The sequence below is a fragment of the Mastomys coucha genome, unplaced genomic scaffold, assembly GCF_008632895.1.
Source record: "Mastomys coucha isolate ucsf_1 unplaced genomic scaffold, UCSF_Mcou_1 pScaffold23, whole genome shotgun sequence".
Lineage (NCBI taxonomy): Eukaryota > Metazoa > Chordata > Mammalia > Rodentia > Muridae > Mastomys > Mastomys coucha.
In genome coordinates, this window is record NW_022196906.1 from 100,724,866 (window position 1) to 100,744,043 (window position 19,178).

The 19,178-nt window shown below is 39.6% G+C and overlaps 1 protein-coding gene across 10 annotated transcripts in view; it reads right to left on the reverse strand.

Moving 5' to 3' along the window:
- Positions 1-19,178, reverse strand: part of Dock3 (dedicator of cytokinesis 3) — a 299,780-nt gene that overhangs the window by 93,155 nt on the left and 187,447 nt on the right. For all 10 annotated transcript variants that reach the window (XM_031343655.1, XM_031343658.1, XM_031343657.1 and 7 more), the window contains 8 exons: positions 16,564-16,652; positions 15,103-15,228; positions 6,549-6,673; positions 4,509-4,671; positions 3,729-3,835; positions 3,067-3,238; positions 2,645-2,742; positions 557-640 (listed from right to left, as the gene is read on the reverse strand). In XM_031343655.1, coding sequence (XP_031199515.1) covers positions 557-640; positions 2,645-2,742; positions 3,067-3,238; positions 3,729-3,835; positions 4,509-4,671; positions 6,549-6,673; positions 15,103-15,228; positions 16,564-16,652 — 964 coding nt within the window. The remainder of the gene's footprint in view (positions 1-556; positions 641-2,644; positions 2,743-3,066; positions 3,239-3,728; positions 3,836-4,508; positions 4,672-6,548; positions 6,674-15,102; positions 15,229-16,563; positions 16,653-19,178) is intronic.

Sequence of the window (19,178 nt, forward strand, 5' to 3'; positions counted from 1 at the left end):
AGAGAGAGAGAGAGAGAGAGAGAGCGCCAGCCAGCCCAGGTCTATCATGTCCCTCCCCTTGGAGCTTGGAGAATTCCACTAAAGAGAGGGAGGAAGAACTGTGAGAAGCAAAGGGGTTGAGGCTGGGAGAGCATCAGTAGAGAAATCAACCAAGCAGGACTCACGGGGGCTCACAGAGACTGAAGTGGCAATTGTGGAGCCTGTATGAGTCTGCACTAGGTCCTTTGCATATGTTATAGTTGTTGGCTTGGGTTTTTTAGGGAGGGAATCCTGACAGTAGGAGTGATGGCTGTCTCTGACTCTCCTTGCTTGCTCTTGGGACCACTTTTTGTCCAGCCTTGATGAGAGAGTTTGTGCCTGGTCTTATTGTATCTTGTGCCATGTTTGGTCAATGTCCCTGGAAGCCTGGCTCTTTTCTAGGGCTAGAAGAGGGTGGAGGAGATCTGGGGGAAAGGAGAGGTGGGGGAACTGGGAGGGTTGAAGGGAGGAGAAGCTGTGGTTGGGATGTATTGTATGAAAGAAAAAAAAATGAATCAAAATTTAGGAAATGACTTACCAGAGACTGAAAAACCAAAAGGCCATATTTCTCTGTATTATCATCCAAAATCACAAAGAGAGTATCTAAGATATCCTGCAGAAACTGTGACAACACAAGAAATGAAGGGTTCATGTCTCAGGACACATGGCCAAATTTTCATACAGCAGTGACTTTAGCCCCCAGTAAACAATCAAACTCTCCAAGAATCTTAAAAACATGACAAACACATCTAGCACCTGTCTCTGCCTAGCAAAGGAACAACTAGGTAGACAGCTGGGGCTTTACATAGATCAATGATCTTACAGAAGATCTAAAGTGGCTCTTCTTATTGGGTGAATGCTAGACTTCAAAAGAAAAAGCAATTATAAAAAATTCAGATAGAGCTGGGCAGTGGTGGCGCATGCCTTTAATCCCAGTACTTGGGAGGCAGAGGCAGGTGGATTTTTGAGTTCGAGTCCAGCCTGGTCTACAGACTGAGTTCCAGGATAGCCAGGGCTACACAGAGAAACCCTGTTTTGAAAAAACTTAAAAAAAACTCCAGATAGAATACCTGTTTTGAAATAAAAATAGTGGTTCTGATACTATACTTATTTTGAGACCACGGTTCTGGGGCTGGAAAGAGTCCAGCTGTCTCTTGCTCTCTACTGTAGCCTAGTTATGTGGAGTATATCTGGATGAGGTTACAGTACGTCAGGCTTCATCTAAACAAAGCTATGTTTTGGTTTAGAAATTAGACTGAGGAGAAAGAAAAATTCAGCCAATGAGGGTTCTCAATGTAGATAAAAATCTGGCAGTGTTGGGGGTGGGGGAACTGTCAGTGTTGTTTGTTGCAATTTTTTTTTTCTTTTTAGTATATGCTTCCCCTCTTTTTAAGGCTGCGAAAGCAAAGAATATAATAGTAAATGACAATGGGTGCTTGGGATACCTTGGAAAATGAAAACTCTATTACCTTATCAATCAAAGCATGTAAATGATACAACATGTACAATTTATCTCAAAACAGCATGAGGCAAACTAGGGTAGATCTATTGCTATTTATGTGAAATCCAAAGCTCTTCCTCTTTCTTCAGTAGCGCTTGGCCTACTGTGTAATATTTTCCTGCTGGTCTTGTGCTATGAGAAGTGCTTGGTGCATCTTAAGCTAAAGGCAGCTGGGCAAACATGCTACCCAGAGCAGTCTTGAGAACACACCTAGGAAGGGCAGTGTTTGGATGAGACATGTCACAAGGATATATAGAGAAAGCAGCTGTGCTAGAAGATAAGAACTTCCCTAGTATGGCCTCTAGGCAAGAAATAGGGCAAAACCAACAGTTCAAATTAATTGACAGTCTTCAAGTGTTTATAATCAAAAGCTCAGGTTTATGTGTTTAAGGCTATAAAGTAAGGAAAACAACAAAGACCTAGAGAGAAGAAAACAAATTCAGATAGCACAGCCACTGGGACTGATTCTGAGCAAATGCTCTTTACTGCTATCCTTTATTATCATTTTTTTCTGTGGGAAGTAAAATAAGTCATGAGATAGGGCTTATAATTTAAATTATAATAATTATATGTATTTATATTATAAATAATTAAAATTATTTTATATGTGACTATAATATATATTACATATAATATTAAAAGGCTTTACAGGCTACCATGACCATAGCAGAAACTAAATCAATCTCTCTCTCTCTCTCTCTCTTTCTCTCTCTCTCTCTCTCTCTCTGTCTATCTATCTATCTATCTATCTATCTGCACACCCTAGATGGGAACCCTACAACTAACTATACAACCATGGACAACTTTGTGGGCTATTATTATTTTGCAACTCTCTATTTAAATTGAAAAGGGTCCCTATGATATTATATATATAATTACAATTATTTTATAATTATATGTATTACATAATTCTTAAGAGATAATAAACTTTTCTTTAAGAAAATTAAAATAGGAAAGAAACTTAAAAAAAAAAAAAGAAGAAAAGCCTCCCCAGTTTTTCCTATCCATCCATTATGTATTAGGAGAAATGGCCTTGGAGGCTTACTAGCAAAAATTACAGGGAAGGCATCTTGCCCATAGTCTGCCTCGGAGAGTGTGCTTAGACTGGGTGAGAGACATACATACCTTAACAATTTCTTCCCCACTGACATGCCGCAACCGCCCTAGTATGTCCATGATCCGGTCTGGGAAGGCCTTCCATTTCAGCAGAGCAAGGAGGTCCACTAGAAAGTAAGCCCCCAAAGGAGTGAGCTTTATAAAGCTGAGCAAGGCCCAGACTCTTTCAGACAGACAGGTGGGATCTAGGGAGACAAAACTAGTGGTGACAGAATCTGATAAGTTTTTTTAAGTGCTGAAAAAAAAAAAGGAGAAAAATACAACTGTACACCCTAGATGGGAACCCCAAACTACATAGCTATGGGCAACTTTGTAGGCTATTATTGTTGAGCAACTCCCTGTTAAGTCATGAAGGAGCAGCCTGTCTCCTAGAACATGCAAGCCATGTGGAAGCAGCAACTGGAATGTACCTTGTAGGTGCCATTACCTACCATTTTGTGTGAGTTTGGTAGAAGAGAGTTGTGTAGAAATAAAGAAAGACTCTTTGGTGCTACGCTGGAAGATGAGGCTGGAGGGAATATTAGGGCAGCCGTTGTAGTCTTCTTTGCAGCAGGGCAGGCCCAGATACAGGGCGTGGTTGTTAAATGTGCTATTCTCATCACACTGTATGGAGAGAGAGGAGCAGAGAGTATTATTCCCTGAGCACGCACTATATAGAAACAAGGGGCTTCTGAGATAATGTTTATTACTATCTTCCTAAGGCTGCAGGTTCTCTGAGTGCTTTCTGTTCATAAATTTCCCACAACACAAAAGGATATGTGGCCTCTATCTGATGTTTAAGCAACACTGGTTAGCAGCTATGCTGTGGCAACTGAGAACATCATAATCTCAAATAGCAGGACTTAAAATATATTAGTTAAAATGATAACTGCATAGAAGAGTTGGTAATTGATTTTTCAGACTTGTTGGCATTAGTTGTGGGAGAAAAACCAATATACCTAGAGAGGGAAAGCCTGACCACAGCTGTCTTATTGTCACCCATCAGTGTACTATGTCCAATCCACTGGCCTGACCAATGAAAACCACGTAAATGAGATCATACTTGAGAATGAGCACAGTGAGGAAAGGAGATGGAAGAAAGCCAGGCCCATACCTTATACACATACAGCTCATGAATATCATCTGAGAGTGTGGTGCCATCATCGCGCATCAGTGGAGAGAACGCAAAGCCGAAGAGTTTCTTTTCCCCTTTGTCCTTTGCTGCAAGCGGAGACAACTATTAGAAATTGCCTTATACTTGTCACTCACACTCTTAACCTTAGCAATCTGACTGAAGGATAATGAGGAATATGTTGGTCTGCATTTCCATTTAATATTTCAAGGCATTACAGGCTATAAGACCACAGCAGAAACTAAATTTCTGGTCTTGATAAGACAAAAAAAAAAAAGCGTTCTTTAAAGTAGTTCAGTAAGTATGAAGGAAAATAGTCCTAATAACATTGGACATCTTAGATACTAGATAAAGCCACTATTAGATCCCAAGGATGTTTTTACAAAATTGTTTTTATTTATGTGTGTGTATGTGCAACCACATGTGCACTCCACATGTCATGTGAGGCCAGAAGAGGACATCAAATCCTTTGGAGCTGGAGTTACAGGTCATTGTGAATCATGTGATGTCAGTGTTGGAAACTGAATTCAGGTCCTTAAGAAGAATGACTGCTCTTAGCTGCTGAGCCATCTCTTCAGTCCCAAATCCCGAGGTTTTGAACCACTGAGTTTATAGTCCAAGACGGACTCTGATGATATCCTATGTCTGTTTATTTCTGTTTCCTCATTTTTAAGCCCTGAGAACAAGAATTCTCACAATTCTACTTCGAGAATAGAGTTATATTTTTATTCTCAAGGGATTATGAAGGGAGGTTTCACTCACTGGAACAATGTCTGAACTCAAAGCGGAGATGGGAGCCCCGGAATCTGTCAATGGGAATAGGTAGTTTGATAATTTCTCCCCACCGAGGACTATTACTGTGGTAGAGAACAAAGGAGTGATAGGAACTCCTATTTGGCTCTCCTGAACCCAAGCTGATACAGTCCTGGAAAAGAAGAAAACAAGCTGTTATATCCACAGGAGCAGCACTTAGCCCTGCCCCCACCCCTGCACATATGTAGCAAAAGTGTAGCTCGGTCTTCGTGCAGCTACCCCAACAACTGCAGTGGGGGCTGTCCCCAAATCTGTCGCCTGCCTGTCGATCCTGTTCCTCAAACTGGGCCACCCCCTTTCCTCAGCAGGAAGAATAGGCCTCGGCCTACAGTGACTCCATAAGCCTTGTGTGGGGGGTACCTCTCCTCAGGGAAAAAGGAGATGGGGGTGAGGGGAGGATCTTTGTGAGGAGGTACTGAGGGGAAGAGGAGGAACTGGTATTAGGATGTAAAGTGAATAAATTTTTTTTAAAAGAAGCACCTCAATTTCTCTGTTATTAGAATATTTTATCCTATATGAAGATGGTATTTTTGCACCTGACCAGATGATAATGTATTTGACTTAAATTCAGTACTTTTGGAAGTAACTGCATAGATAGTGTAATTATGCCAGGAATATCCAATCAGAGACCCATCATGGGCCACATACATCTGAGGATAGCTATGAATGATGCCCAGGACATTTGTAGATGACAACAAAAATGTCAAAAGGCTGGGCATTCCTGGTGGCAGTCATAGCATTCCTGTTACCCTTGGCTCAGAGGTGACTACACAAGCTGATAAGCTGGAGGAGCTGGCTGGTGCCTCTGCATCACCATGGTAAGTCTCTCTTGCTGAGAAGGGCAGTAAGGAGTTCCATGGGAAAAATCATCACTCATGACACCTTATCAGACCAAGAAGGAATCCTAAGTTAAGAGACAAAGACTGCTTCCTAATTTTCCTTAATGCCATGTTGAGCTATTTTAGGTTATCTCTGTTAACTTTCCATAAGGCAAGATAGATCAGATTTAATTTGACTCTAGCCTTTAAACATTACTACAAAGATGCAGACTTAGTACTGGTCTACCCCTTGCCTGGCAAGGAGTTTGGGGCAACAAAATTAAGGAAAGCTCCCTTCCCACACATGCATGAGTGGTTCATAGCTCTGCTTCTCTGGCACGTTCTTACGTAAGCAATGATCATGCCTATCTCAACATTACGTTAAGTTTACTTTATGTTTTACAGTGATGCACAAATCACTGTCTTATCTCTGTAAACATTCTCCTTTATTTCTGTCTGTTTTGGGAGATGATTTCAACTAATTTTGCCCTTTTCCTCTGTATAGTAAAGCTAGTAATTTCTATTCTGTCTGCCTCATGGGGTTTTAGCCAGCACACCAAAGTGAGGCTCGTAAAAGGCTGATTTGACAAGTGCACTAGAAATGAAGTCTAACTGTTGTTCACCATGGTCTTTACTATGACAGGACTGAGGAAAAAACAGACAACCTTAAAAATTAGCCCTCTAGGTAAGTCCCCATTTTCAATGAAGAATGGCAAAGAATCCATGTGAAGTATTACTGGAAATAATTTTCTAGGACTGAATCTGTTCTTTTCTGCTCTAAACCTGGCACCAAGAGGATATCTAAATCCCACCCTCAATCAAATTATAACATAATGCTATCTCAAATAGTAAAAAGGGAAAGTAGGACCTAGTAACCACCAGAAAAAAATAGGCGGCTCTGTGCTTGACAGAATGGAGAACAGGTAACATGCAGGGCAGAACTAAAGGGAGTATGTCTAAACTGGGGCTACAGGCATGCAGGTCAGACACTTGGAAGGACTAGTGTGAGGACTATATGACATTAGGAATCCTTTTCAAACCATGCTGCATAAATGTGTCATTTTTCTATGGAGCAACTGAATTCAGTCCTGCCTAAAGGGAATAAGCTTCGGGACAAATCCAGTCCATGGAAACACACTAGCTTTCATTCTAAATTACTAACAAGCCTTACCTTCAAGATTTCTCCATCTGCATAAAGTACATACATGGTTACTTCAATATTCTTTTGTACACTCTTTCCCCCTCTTTCAAAGTCCCCCTTCTCCAGTGTTAGGTACAAATCATTGCGGATATCACCTGTTGAGGGGGGAAAATGCAATGTGCTCACGACCACAGACACCACAGTGCCCCAACTGCATGGAACATCAGGCTATCATTTGAGTCCTCTGGGCATTCCAAGCTTGGTTAATAACAATGGACTGTCCACCAACAGCAGTGCAGCAGTCCTCAAGTTAGTTATGTATTCTCTAAAGGTGTTCACTACAGCTTACTTAGATAATCCTAGTTTGGATCAATGGTGTTCAGACTACTCAGGTTCTCCCCTCCAAGATGGCTATAGTATAAGTCCCACAAAGAAGGAAGATTTTAGAACTTATTTTAATGATGTCTGTCTTGCTGCTAGTCCCTTTTCTTTCCCCTAAGTAATTCTTCTTTTATAGTTTTCTTTTTATAACTCTCAAAGCTTCAGAGTCTGAATAAAGGACACGCTACTTCTTTCTTGGAGATTTATCAAAATATGTTTATAACCTGGAGTCAATGAGAGAAACAAAATTTGGTTTTGGTTAGCAAGTAAGCATCCTGGTTTGGTCAGATACAAGTGGCACTGCTGTCTTTCTTGAACCACTGTCTCTCCCTCTTGACTTTCAATGTGACTTAGGCTTCAAACTCTGACTAGGTCTGGCCTATATGCACAGGTTATTTTGAGGTCTTCATGACTCTTCCTTCCATTCTTCAGGTCACCCTCCTAGTCTAGAAGTGCAACCGAACAATCACACTTATGGACAAACACAGTTTTCAAAATAACTTGGCTCAAGTAGAGAAGAGCAGTCCATGACAAATATTTCTTCAGGAGCATAAAGAACTTTCTCCAGTATTGAAAGCCAGCTTGTTCTCTGAGGCTCTCATGAATGGAAAAAATATATCTAAGTTCATACATGAATACTGCAAATGTGGGCAGCTTTGAGGATGTCTATTTCTGTAATTTTCTCAACTGTTTCTCTTTTATTGGGTAGTATGTGCTTTAAATTCTGATAAATTTAGAACATTAATCTGCTTCCTTTGTTTCAGCCTCCCTAGCATACCATTAATAGTACTGAGGTGTATGGGTAAGGTGGGGAAGGCAGACAAGAAAGGAAAACTAATTTATCAGTTTGTTATTGTCTGGTAACAAACTGGATAGAATTAGTCCTGGGTGTACTGAAAGTCCCTAATGTCTAAAATTCAAATGTAACAGAGAAATGTACTACTGACTATTGTTACTATCAAGGAATGAGTCAGATAATATGTGCAAATTTTAATACCTGAGACTGTCTCTAACAAAAGACTTTTAGTTGCATATTAGCTTTCCTATGAGATTTAAGTAATAATTCAGTTTTAAAAATACCTTAGCATTAACTGATAAGATAGTTTACTATCTAATCTAGAGACCAGAAGCTTGCTCTACCTGGTTCCCAGTTTCTGGGAGTTATTTTAGAGACAGTACATATGGCTTTTAAAAGCAGGTATCTGCTGGCTCTTTGAAATATTCTTCTAACACATACACACTTTTTGTGTCTATGGCTTTATATGTAGGTCACCAATAAACCTACCCTTGGCATCAAAATATTTCAAACTTAGTAATAACAATACAGAATGATAAGACAAAAGCAGGTCTTACCTTGCAGACTGTTAATGACAAAATTTAGTCTGTGTGGTTTTATTTAATGAGCTCATAGTTTTTGAGCAGGGCATTTTATGCGAAAGTGCTAGCAATTTTAAAATAAAGGGCTAAGGTAGATATTCCTTGCATTTTTTACTCTTTTTCAAACAGAGTGCCTCTGTGATGCCCTTCAAAGGTTTTAATGCAAATACTGCCCTCTGGAGTCTGAAGCAGCTTGATCTCACCATGTCCCTAGTTGCTTTTTATTTAGACAAAAGACAGTGCTAGACCAGAGATAATCTCAGGAGGGTAACAGATTGCCTTATAAGTTATAATTTTGCAAATTGTATCTCATTTTAAAAAATGATATCCTGTGGAGGTTAATGTTACTAGAAGTTCTGACAAGCTTCTTGTCAAAAGGTCTCCGTGGCATCACTAAAATCACACTCTCCACTAATTGTCCTGGAATTAGGAGAAAACCTAAAAAGCAGGTGTGAGCAGCCAAAGTACACCTTCCAGGAACTCTTCCGGTGATTTCCCATTCTTCAGCTGCTCCCCAATGCACACTGTATGTTCCCAAAACCCATCAATGGGATCATGCATCAAGGTTAAGGCACTATCTTAAGGGAAAAAAAATTAACACTCATTGACTGCAAGAAATTTTTCCAGGGAGGAAAGATGACAGGCACTTTGGGCTGCAGATGGGCAAGAGAGGGCTTGAGTGCTAGTTTTGAACATATGTATGCTAGTGCCTGGCTGGCTGTATTTTAATCACTTAGAAAACATGATAAAAGATGGATTCGTAGCATCTACCCATTGGGATTATAGTGGGTCTTGTGTACATATATTTACAAAAATATCGCTAGGTGATTTTAATATTCTTCCTAGTTTACACCATGGTGGCTTGCTGAGAGGGCAGTGCTTAAGTTTTCTAAAGAGCATAGGCCTGGGCAGCCCCTAGGCAGGCAGTATGGAACATGCTGGGAAGGTGAGGTTTTTTTTTTATGGAGAATGTGGCAGTGCAGAGAGTTGTCCTGCTAAGGGCTGTCCTAATTTAGGAATGGAGCTTGGTGTTCCTGCCTCTCTTTGCTAGGCACTGTCTATTTTCTAATGATAGCAGGGGACTTCACATTTTATTTCCCTAAGTGTTTAATATTAGTACTTGGGTGCCATGCAACATTGTTTCTTGCCTGGAGATGAATTAATTGGGTTCATTCTTGTAAGAGTGCTTCAGAATAAATTGTCTCCCCCTCTTTCACAGCTCTTATAATAATACCCAGTGTCAGCTGTTGGTATAGCAGCAGGTCAACAGACTAGTTACTTAACAGAAGGCAGCGGTAGGCAAGCTTCCTATACAGATCTAGTAGTAATTTAGATATTGTGGGTCAGTTGCATATCTTGTGTTCACAATCCTTTATTATGTTAAAAAAATTCTGAGGTAGAAGGAGCTAGTTCAAAATCAATCTATATTATACAGAGAGATACTGTCTAATAGACAAAATACAAACATTTTTGGCTGGCAAGTGCACAAATAAAATAAAATAAAATAAAAGCCTTCTGCCTGGATTTGGCTCAGGAGGTGTGTGTGTGTGTGTGTGTGTGTGTGTGTGTGAGAGAGAGAGAGAGAGAGAGAGAGAGAGAGAGAGAGAGAGAGAGACAGAGAGAGATAGAGAGAGAGAGAGAGAGATAGAGATAGAGAGAGTGAGTGTGTAACTTCTACTATATATTTAAAAATATGCAGATTCCTATGAACCTACAGAAACGATTTCTGGAAGTAAAGGTCTGAACTTGAAGCCTCATCTTCATGACAGGAACTGGCCTGAAACCTTAGCAGGCAGGGGAGTACTCTGACAGTCTGGCCTCCCAAAATGTGCATCGTAGTGAGTCTGAAGAAACACTGCATGCGGCATACTTGTTTCTCCTGGTAGTCTCCTTATTGATAACAGAATTTCTATCTAGTTCAGACACCAGAACATTCTGTTAGCAAGACTATCTTTTGTTAAGTACTAAAACCTTGCTTGGGAGTTTTGGGTTATATGTATCACATCGTTCTGGTCTATCTGCAACTCCACCCTGGTAGAAAAGCTCAATGAGGTCCATACAGATTTGGGTGTATGAACTGGCTTACATTCTACACTTTAGAGATATGGCCAAAACCTCATTAGGTAAAGACTAACCATAATCCCACAAACACATCCATAGCAAGTTGAACTAACATTGGACTTGTGGCTAATTCTTCCCCAAAGTCTTGCTTGTATATGTTTGTCCTATATGAGCTATGTCTTAGCATAACTAAAGAGAAAAATTTTTGCTGTTCTGACTGTGTGGCTCAGAATAAGAACTCCCATTTTCTTTATAACTGGAGTAACAAATGCACCATGTCTATGTCTCATTTAAAAGCTCTTTCCTCTTTCTACACACTACAGACTTGTTAAGATATTTTTAAATACCCTCAGATCTTAATAAATCACCCCCCAAAATATATGGTGTTTTAGATTAGGCTAGTAGCTTCTCTTTTAGTTCTTGTCAGTTATCCAGGAAGGTGAGACTGATGAAGGATTAATAATGTCCATGACACCCCAACCCAGGATTGGAACATTCCATGAAACAAATGGTGATGGGAACAAGGCAGGCAATAAGCAGTCAGGACACACAAAATCAAGAACTTACACCCAACTATCTTCATCTCTGCATCAGAAAGAAAGGGGCGAGAATGAGGGGGACAGCACAGAGAAAAACAAGAACAATTAAAACAAACAGGAAAAGAGAAAGAAACATCACTTGTAGGTCAGTGATGAAACATGCACTTTTTATTAAGGATCAAAGAAAATGACAAGAGTGTATTTACAGCACAAAGGCAAAAATCAGAGGGCCCTTAAGAGGGCTAGTGAGTGTGTATAGCTGTTCTCTAATGTGCAAGTCCAGAGCAATCCAGGGACAAATCCTGTTGAACTTAGATCTGACTCAGCAGGAACAAACTACCCACATCCAATGCAGAATACTTTCTAAGTGATGGTACACTCTCTTTTAGTTTGAATTTAAATTTCATTTACTGTTATTATGAGTGTGTATGCAATGCATGTATTATGTGTGCATGAGTATGAGTTTATGGGGGAGCTCTGATGTATGTATAGAGGTCAGAGGACAACTTTCAGGAGCTAGTTCCACTGTGGGTTCTGGGGGATCAAACTCAGACTTACACACCAAGTACTTTTACTCCATTAACCATCTGGCCAGCTTTAAACATGGTTCTTTCTAAAACCTTTTTAATTTTCAAATGTGTATGTGTATGTGTATGCATGTACACACATGCACATATGTACTTTTATGTCTTTGAAGCCCATCTGAGAGAGTCAGATCCCCTGAAGCTATAGTTACCATATTTATGACCCGCACAATATGAGAACTGGGAACTGAACTCCAGCCTTCTGCAAGAGCAGTGAATACCCTTAACCACTTAACCACCTCAGGCCTAAGACACAGTTCTTAAAGAAGTTCCCAACCAGCACCACCATTACCTAAGAGCTGGTAAGAAAGCCAAACTGCTAGGCCCTGACTCAAAAAAAAAAAAAAAAAAAAAAAAGCACAAACTATTGAGGTGGCTACAATAATCTATTTTTCTAAGTCTTACAAGTAATTCTGATTCACATTAACAGTAGAGAACCACTGCTTTAGGGGAAGACTTATTCTAGTTAGAACAATATACTAATACATAAGTGGACTTTTATATTAAGATAGAAGACCAACTAATTGGAAACTTCGCCCATATCAACTAGAGACTAGACTAAATACCCTTAGAAATTCAAGGCTTTAAATCACTGTACTTCTCACAGAACCACAAAAGAATTCTGGAATTCCATTAACCCTAGGACACAGGCTTTGCAGCAAAGATATAAGAGACTACAGAAGATGTTGGCTCACTGCTGCTGGCTTAAGTATGGTCTAGAGAAAGGGTAGGGCAGCTTCTTCAACAGGATATTTGAAGTAGGTTACTGTATATTGGCTGCCAAAATTCTCTGAGGCATTATTGTGGCTAAATGCTGACCCATGAGTCCTGGGGCATGACATAAATATCTACTTGTTCCCCAGGAACATCTGTCTGAACCCAGTCTTTCCTAATCATCATCTTTTTTTTTTTTTAAATCATCATCTTTTTAAAACATAGGGACAGACTAAGGGTGTGCTACAGAACCATTAAATTTTGTACATAATCTTTAAGAAAGGAGAAAACAAAAAATGTTGTGATTAACCAATTAAAGATTTTATATGCTTAGTTTAAAATAAATGAAGAGATGGTTTAGTTGGTACAGTGTTACTTGCACAAGCATGAGGACCTAAATTCAGATCCCTAGCCAAGTACAGCAGCATGTGTTTGTAACTCTAGTGTGTGAGAGCACGGAGACATAAGTTTCCCAGAGGCTTGACTGTCAGCTGGTCTAGACCATTGGTGAGTTCCAGGTTCAGTGTGAAGCCTTGTCTCAAAAAAATAAGTGACAGAAAATACTTAGTGTCAACCTTTGGCTTCTATGTATACATATATGTACACAGACATATGAATACAAACACATACACACACACACACACCCCAAAGAACAAACTACGAGCTATGTGTGGTAGGGTCAACCTGTAATAGCACCCACCTGACATGTGTATAGACTTTCATAGAAAGCAATGAAAAGACGCCAAAAAGACCATTTTAGAGCTGACATGTGAGATACCTGTGCCAGAGTCTGGCTTAACTCCTCCATGAAGCTCTATCTAGCAGCATGTTTTGACAGAGCTCTATCTAGGCCAGCCCAACAAAAATAGATCTCTCCATATGAGTTTTCTGGCAGTTTCTGCCAAATGCTGGGTACTTTAAAAATAAGGATCACAGCTTACGAGTAATTCTAATTTTTCATTTACTATAATTTCTCAGACTTCAGTGTTGATAAGCTCACAGTTACTGGCACAGTTTCTTTTCTGTTCTTGTGCCATGTGTCCATGTGTCAAGAAGATGAAGTTGCAACTTCTTGTAAGGTGGCCAGTACTGGGGAGCTGAGAGACTTTTGTAATCCAGGTACTATATTCTCTTAGAAGAAGAGTGCCCCAGTTTGAGAAGGAGAGGTGGCTAGGACTTATAACTCTCCAAGGCTCTTCCTACAGTCATTGTTCCCAAGACAGACTGACCACAATACACAAACACATGAGTGAACACACTCATGGGCACATACAGAGACATGCACACAGATGTACAAAAGTGTATATATATACATACTCATGCAACTGCTTGAAAGAGAAGCAGTCTACTTGCTGCCTGAACTATCTCTCAGCCTTTATGTACAATTTTGACTGGAGTTTATTTCTTTCCAGATTCTGGTTAGTTAGTTTTAATTCCAGAAGCTATCAGGAAATTAATGTCCAAATAGTCTACAAAAAAACTTAGAAGAAAGGACTTAAAGAACTCATATAATTCCATAGTTAGCACCTTGACATCTAATTTTGAAAGGTCATTAGCTCAATTTTGGTAAGCCTCTATTCTCCTTTCAAAACCATGGCTACAAAACTAGAGACTGTTGTTTGAGCTTTTCTTTCCTTGATTATAGGGTATAGACAGGTTTGAAGAATGGGATCAGGAAAAGTATGGGAGTATTCCAATGGAATACTGACCTGTACAAGAGGCAGATGGAAGCCCTTCATAAGCATAAAGTCTCTTAGCACTTAGCAATAAACATAATTGAGCTAGCTGGCCTAAATTTGCCATCAAAAGAGGCCCCTGTGTTCATGAGTAGAAAATAAAGGCTGCACACAGCAGCTTGCTCTGCACTCACAGCATCCATGGGGAGAGAATGAAGGCAATATAAAATAAATTTGGGCAAGATGGAGTAGCTGGAAGGCAGCAAAACCCACTCTGTGGGCCTTCTTTATGCTTAAGTCACACTCCTCTTTGGGTGAGTACTGGCAAATGTTTCCAACAAGAGGATTAGTGAAGAAGCAGAAAGAACTAAAGTTGACATCTGGAGTAGTAAGTTAAGTCCATCCTGACCTGGCTCTTCTCAGCAAACCAAGCTTTGTACAAGGAATTAAAACTCAACTGAGGGTCGGTCTGCCTCTCCTAAATTGTATTCAGACAACCAGGTATTTGCCTGTTCAGAGATTCCCTATTTCTTCACATCTTGATTATCAAACTCCCTGCCATCAATCTCTACCCAGGCCTTTCCCGTCTAACAGCTGCATCAGCTCTAGCAGCCCATTTGGATTACCTGAGTCCACTTTGTAGAAAGCATGAGCCTAGTATTTGCCTAGTAGAGCATACTTGAGAAGCAATGCATCACCACTTTCTCCCCTGGACTTCCAGAGATACTGAGAAAATGACCAGGCAGTAATACATAGAGTACCTAAATCTATGTATACTGTTTGTGTGATCTATTTTCTGCTACATTAAGATGTACCTGTAATTCCTACACAAATGGTAGTCTCTGATAGTGTCAGCACATATTTTGATAAATTCTTCACCTTAAGCAGGAAATTCTTGCAAAGTAATCCCCAGCTAGGGAATGTAATGGCAGACATGGTTACGAAAACACATCTCTATGAAGAAATTTGAAATGAAGAAATTTTATCTTGACACTCTTTATCACCCAAATTCCCAAAAGCCTATCTGCTGAGCTGTCATATTGCCCTGAGGAACATGGTATGGGGCTTCTGGCAAGGAACAAAATGCTTATAAAACCCAGAGGTCTACTGCTGGAAACTACACTCAGCCACCTGACTTGGAAGACAGGGACTTTAACAGCTCACCTGAAGGGCCTACCACCTGCGTAAGAAAAGAGCACTAAACTCCATCCTGCAAATACACCTCCCTCCCGACCCAAGCAGTTCTTCCTACCTGGCATGATAACATCAGGGAATCCCAATTTTCTTGTAATTGCTAATCCTCTATTAAATATCATGGGATTTTCTCTCCGGAGCTGTTCCATGTCACCACGAAAAAGCTGAAGGGAAATAATAAGACCTGCAGAAACAAAACATTTTCTTATTCAGAACCACACATCTATCCACTGCACAGTACTAAGAAAGACACCAAGTTTGGTCTCTTTTCCATCACTTCTGCCACAGTGCCAGAGACAGAACCTAAGATTACATGCTGGGCTGATTACCACTGCCCTGATAGTTCCTTAGAAAAATAACCAAAGTAGAAAATATTATTTATTTTGAAGCACAAATAGAAAGCTAAAAAATTAAGGCAATCTCAACATCACACAAAATTAGTCCATTGAACACAGACTAGACTAAAGTCATAGCAACTGAGCTGACTTCGTCCACCACCTCAGTGCACGGCCCAGGGTCTGTCAGACCCTATACAATTCAGAACACTGTGGATAAAATATACAAGTTGTGCATTCATGAACTTAGACAAACTGCAAGGCCCTAGGTTCAATATTCAATGCTGTCAAATGATAATTAAAAAAACATGAAAAAGGGTCTCAGGACTAACATACTATAGATTTAGAGAAATTAATTGGTCCTCAGTGAAGGTCTCAACCTTTGTAGTCTCTGATATAGATCTCCTTTGAAGGCCTCCCACCTGGGAAATATCTATCAGCAAGAAAACTGCCAGGCTTTGTGGAGATTTTATACTGTTGTATAAAACTAATCTTTAATTTCCAACAAGTGCTATGTAGATTAAAAAGAAATTATATAAAAGAGGTTATAAAATGACTTGAAGGTAGAAACTCAGGAAAAACACCGTTCTATACAAATTAGATGTACAACAATATATAAAAAAGCTATTATACTTTTAAGAAGTAGTTCTAATTTAATAATATTCAACTTAGAAAACAATCAACAGTGTAAGTTTCACTAAGACTCATATATAAATTATTTAAACATAGGTTAAGAGGAAGGTAAGGGAAATGAGGTTGACTGAGATGAAAGCTGCCATCAAAGACTTTCCTTCTGGCTCCAGACCCCACTCACTCATCACTGTCAGGCTTCATGGTCCTGACATTCAAAAGGAACACAAAGAACATAACAGTATACTGATATTTGTCTTTTTGTTAAAGAAAAAGACTATGCAATGTAACAAACCTTAAAATACTTTCCTCACTAGAGTTCAACTTAGCAAAGTGTATAGAGTTCATTATTAAAAAGATCAAACTATTACATGACTACATAAAGAACTACTACTAAAAAATTCCTAGTAGTAGAAGAACTACTAGGAAGAAAAAAATGTGGATAGGAAATTAAACTTTACACAGCATAGGCAATCAACACTAACCACCGCAGTGTTACATGATTAGCACATACAAATGCAACCAAACATTTTCTAGCCAAAGAAATACATCACCATGGCTGGCACTGGGGGCACTGTACTTGGCACTTGACTTTCGGATGATGTTCTCATGAATCTGGGTCCATTCACTCTCATTGTTACATCTGTAACAGAAGGACACATTTTGTGGCTTATAAAAAATGGGTACAGAGCTAAACAGAGAATTCTCAACAAAGGAATCTCGAATGGCTGAGAAGTACTTAAAGAAATGTTCAATGTCCTTAGTCTTCAGGAAACTGCAAATCAAAATGACCCTGAGATTCCATCTTATACTCATCATAATGGCTAAGTTCAAAAACTCAAAGCTACAGCACATGCTGGCAAGGATGTGGAGCAAGGGGAACGAACAGTCCTTCAATGCTGATGAAAGTGCAAACTTGTACAACTACTCTGAAAATCAATCTGGCTGTTTCTCAGGAAATTGGAAATAGTTCTACCTAAAGACCCAACTATCCTGCTCCTGGTCATACACCATACTACAAGGACATGTGGACCAATATATGTCTATAGCAGCTTTATTCATAATAGCCAGAAACTGCAAACAACTCAGATGTCTCTTAGTTGAAGAATGGATACAGAAATTGTGGTTCATTTATACAATGGATTATTATTCAGCTATTAAAAACAAGGACATCATAAGTGTTGCAGGCAAATGGATGAAACTAAAAAATATTCTGAGTGAGTTAACTTAGACCCAAAAGGATATGAATGGTTAAGTTGTCACTGATAAGTGGATATTAGCTATAAAATACAGGTACCACGCTACATTCTACAGACCCAAAGAAGCTAAACAAGAAGGAAGGCCCAATCAGGATGTTTGAATCTCAGGAGAATAAAATAGTCATAGGAAGCAGATGGAAGAGGGGATCTAGGTGAGAGAGGAGAGTTACAGGATCATGTGGGGAGAGACAGGAGAGAGGCCCAGAGAGTCAGGAGAATGAAGGGAAATCTGCAGCTGGGGTGGGAGGCATCTCTAGGGTATGACAGAGACCTAGGATGAGAGAGGATCCCAGGAATCAATGGGGATGACCTTAGCTGAAACTCCTATCAGTGGGGATGTGAAATTTAAGAGGCCACCTCTGATAGCCAGGTAGGATACCTAGTGAAGGAATAAGGACACTAACCCAACCACAAAACTTATTGACCCATAATTTGTCCTGTCTACAAGAAATACAAGGACAAAGATGGAGCAGAGACTGAGGGAAAGGCCAACCAATAACTGGACCAACTTGAAACCCATCCCATGGGCAAGCACCAGTCCCTGACACTATTAATGACACTCTGTTATGCTTGCAGACAGGAGCCTAGCATAACTGTCCTCTGAGAGGGTCCACCTAGCAACTAACTGAAACCCATAGCCAAACATTGGATAGAGCTCAGGGACTCTTATAGAAGGAAAAGGACTGAGGGCCCTGAAGGGGATAGGAATTCCACAGGAAGACCAACAGAGTCAACTAACTTGGACCAATGGGGGATCTTAAAGACTGAACCACCCAACAGCATACGAGCTGGACCTAGGCCCCACGTACATATGGAGCGGATGTGTAGCTCGGTCTTCATGTGGGTCCTGCAATAACTGGAACAGGTGCTGTCCCTAAAGCTGTTGCCTGTCTGCGGAGGGACGATGTGAGATGGGTTCCAGGGGACAATGATTGGGATGTAAAATGAATAAATAAATAATTAATGATAAAAGAATTTAAACCATCTGGCCTGGTGGCTCAATGTGAACCAACAAGTTTGAAGAGAAAAGGATTTCTTGCATGTTTTATTTTACAATTAGATAAGGCTCTTTTATTGTTAACAAGTATAAAAGACTGATACTTTGGGACAGAAACTAAAATGAACTCTCGCATATATGTATATAAGAATATGCATATTAATAGATAACATAATATATGTATACTTTGAAACTTTAAAGTGAATGTTTACTAAATGCACACACATAAACATTATTATATCATGCATATATATGTATATATACATATACACACATACATACATACATACATACATACATACATACATACAAAGTTTTGGGGGGTGCTAAGAATCAAATCCAAGGCTTCATGCTACTGAACACATTTTTGGCCACTGAGATACATCATCAAGTATACATTTTTTTTTTTAATGGGAAAATACCTTTATATCTAAAATAGAATGAGTTCTTTCTTTTCTAGCTCCACAAACAAACACAAACACACACACACACACACACAGAGAGAGAGAGAGAGAGAGAGAGAGAGAGAGAGAGAGAGAGAGAGACAGACAGACAGACAGACAGACAGAAAGACAGAGATAAAATTCCTGATAAGTAATGTTTCTCTCAACAAATACTACTGCTTAGAAACTCCAATGACATTAGCTTTTATTTCTTTACCATATGAATCATTAACGTGGTATACTTAACAGTTGATGTGACAATTTGCATAAGAGTTCAGTGAATGAACACTCAAACCTGACTAAAACATGAGCTGAATTTCTAGCCTAAACAGTTTGTCTGTTCAGTGTTACACCCTGGTGGCACTTTATTAGATGGCCCAAATGTGATTGCTTCCTGAAATATAAAAAGAAAAATGCTAATTGATATCCCTTCATAGTGTATATTTAAGCTTCGAGTGTGTCTATTTAAA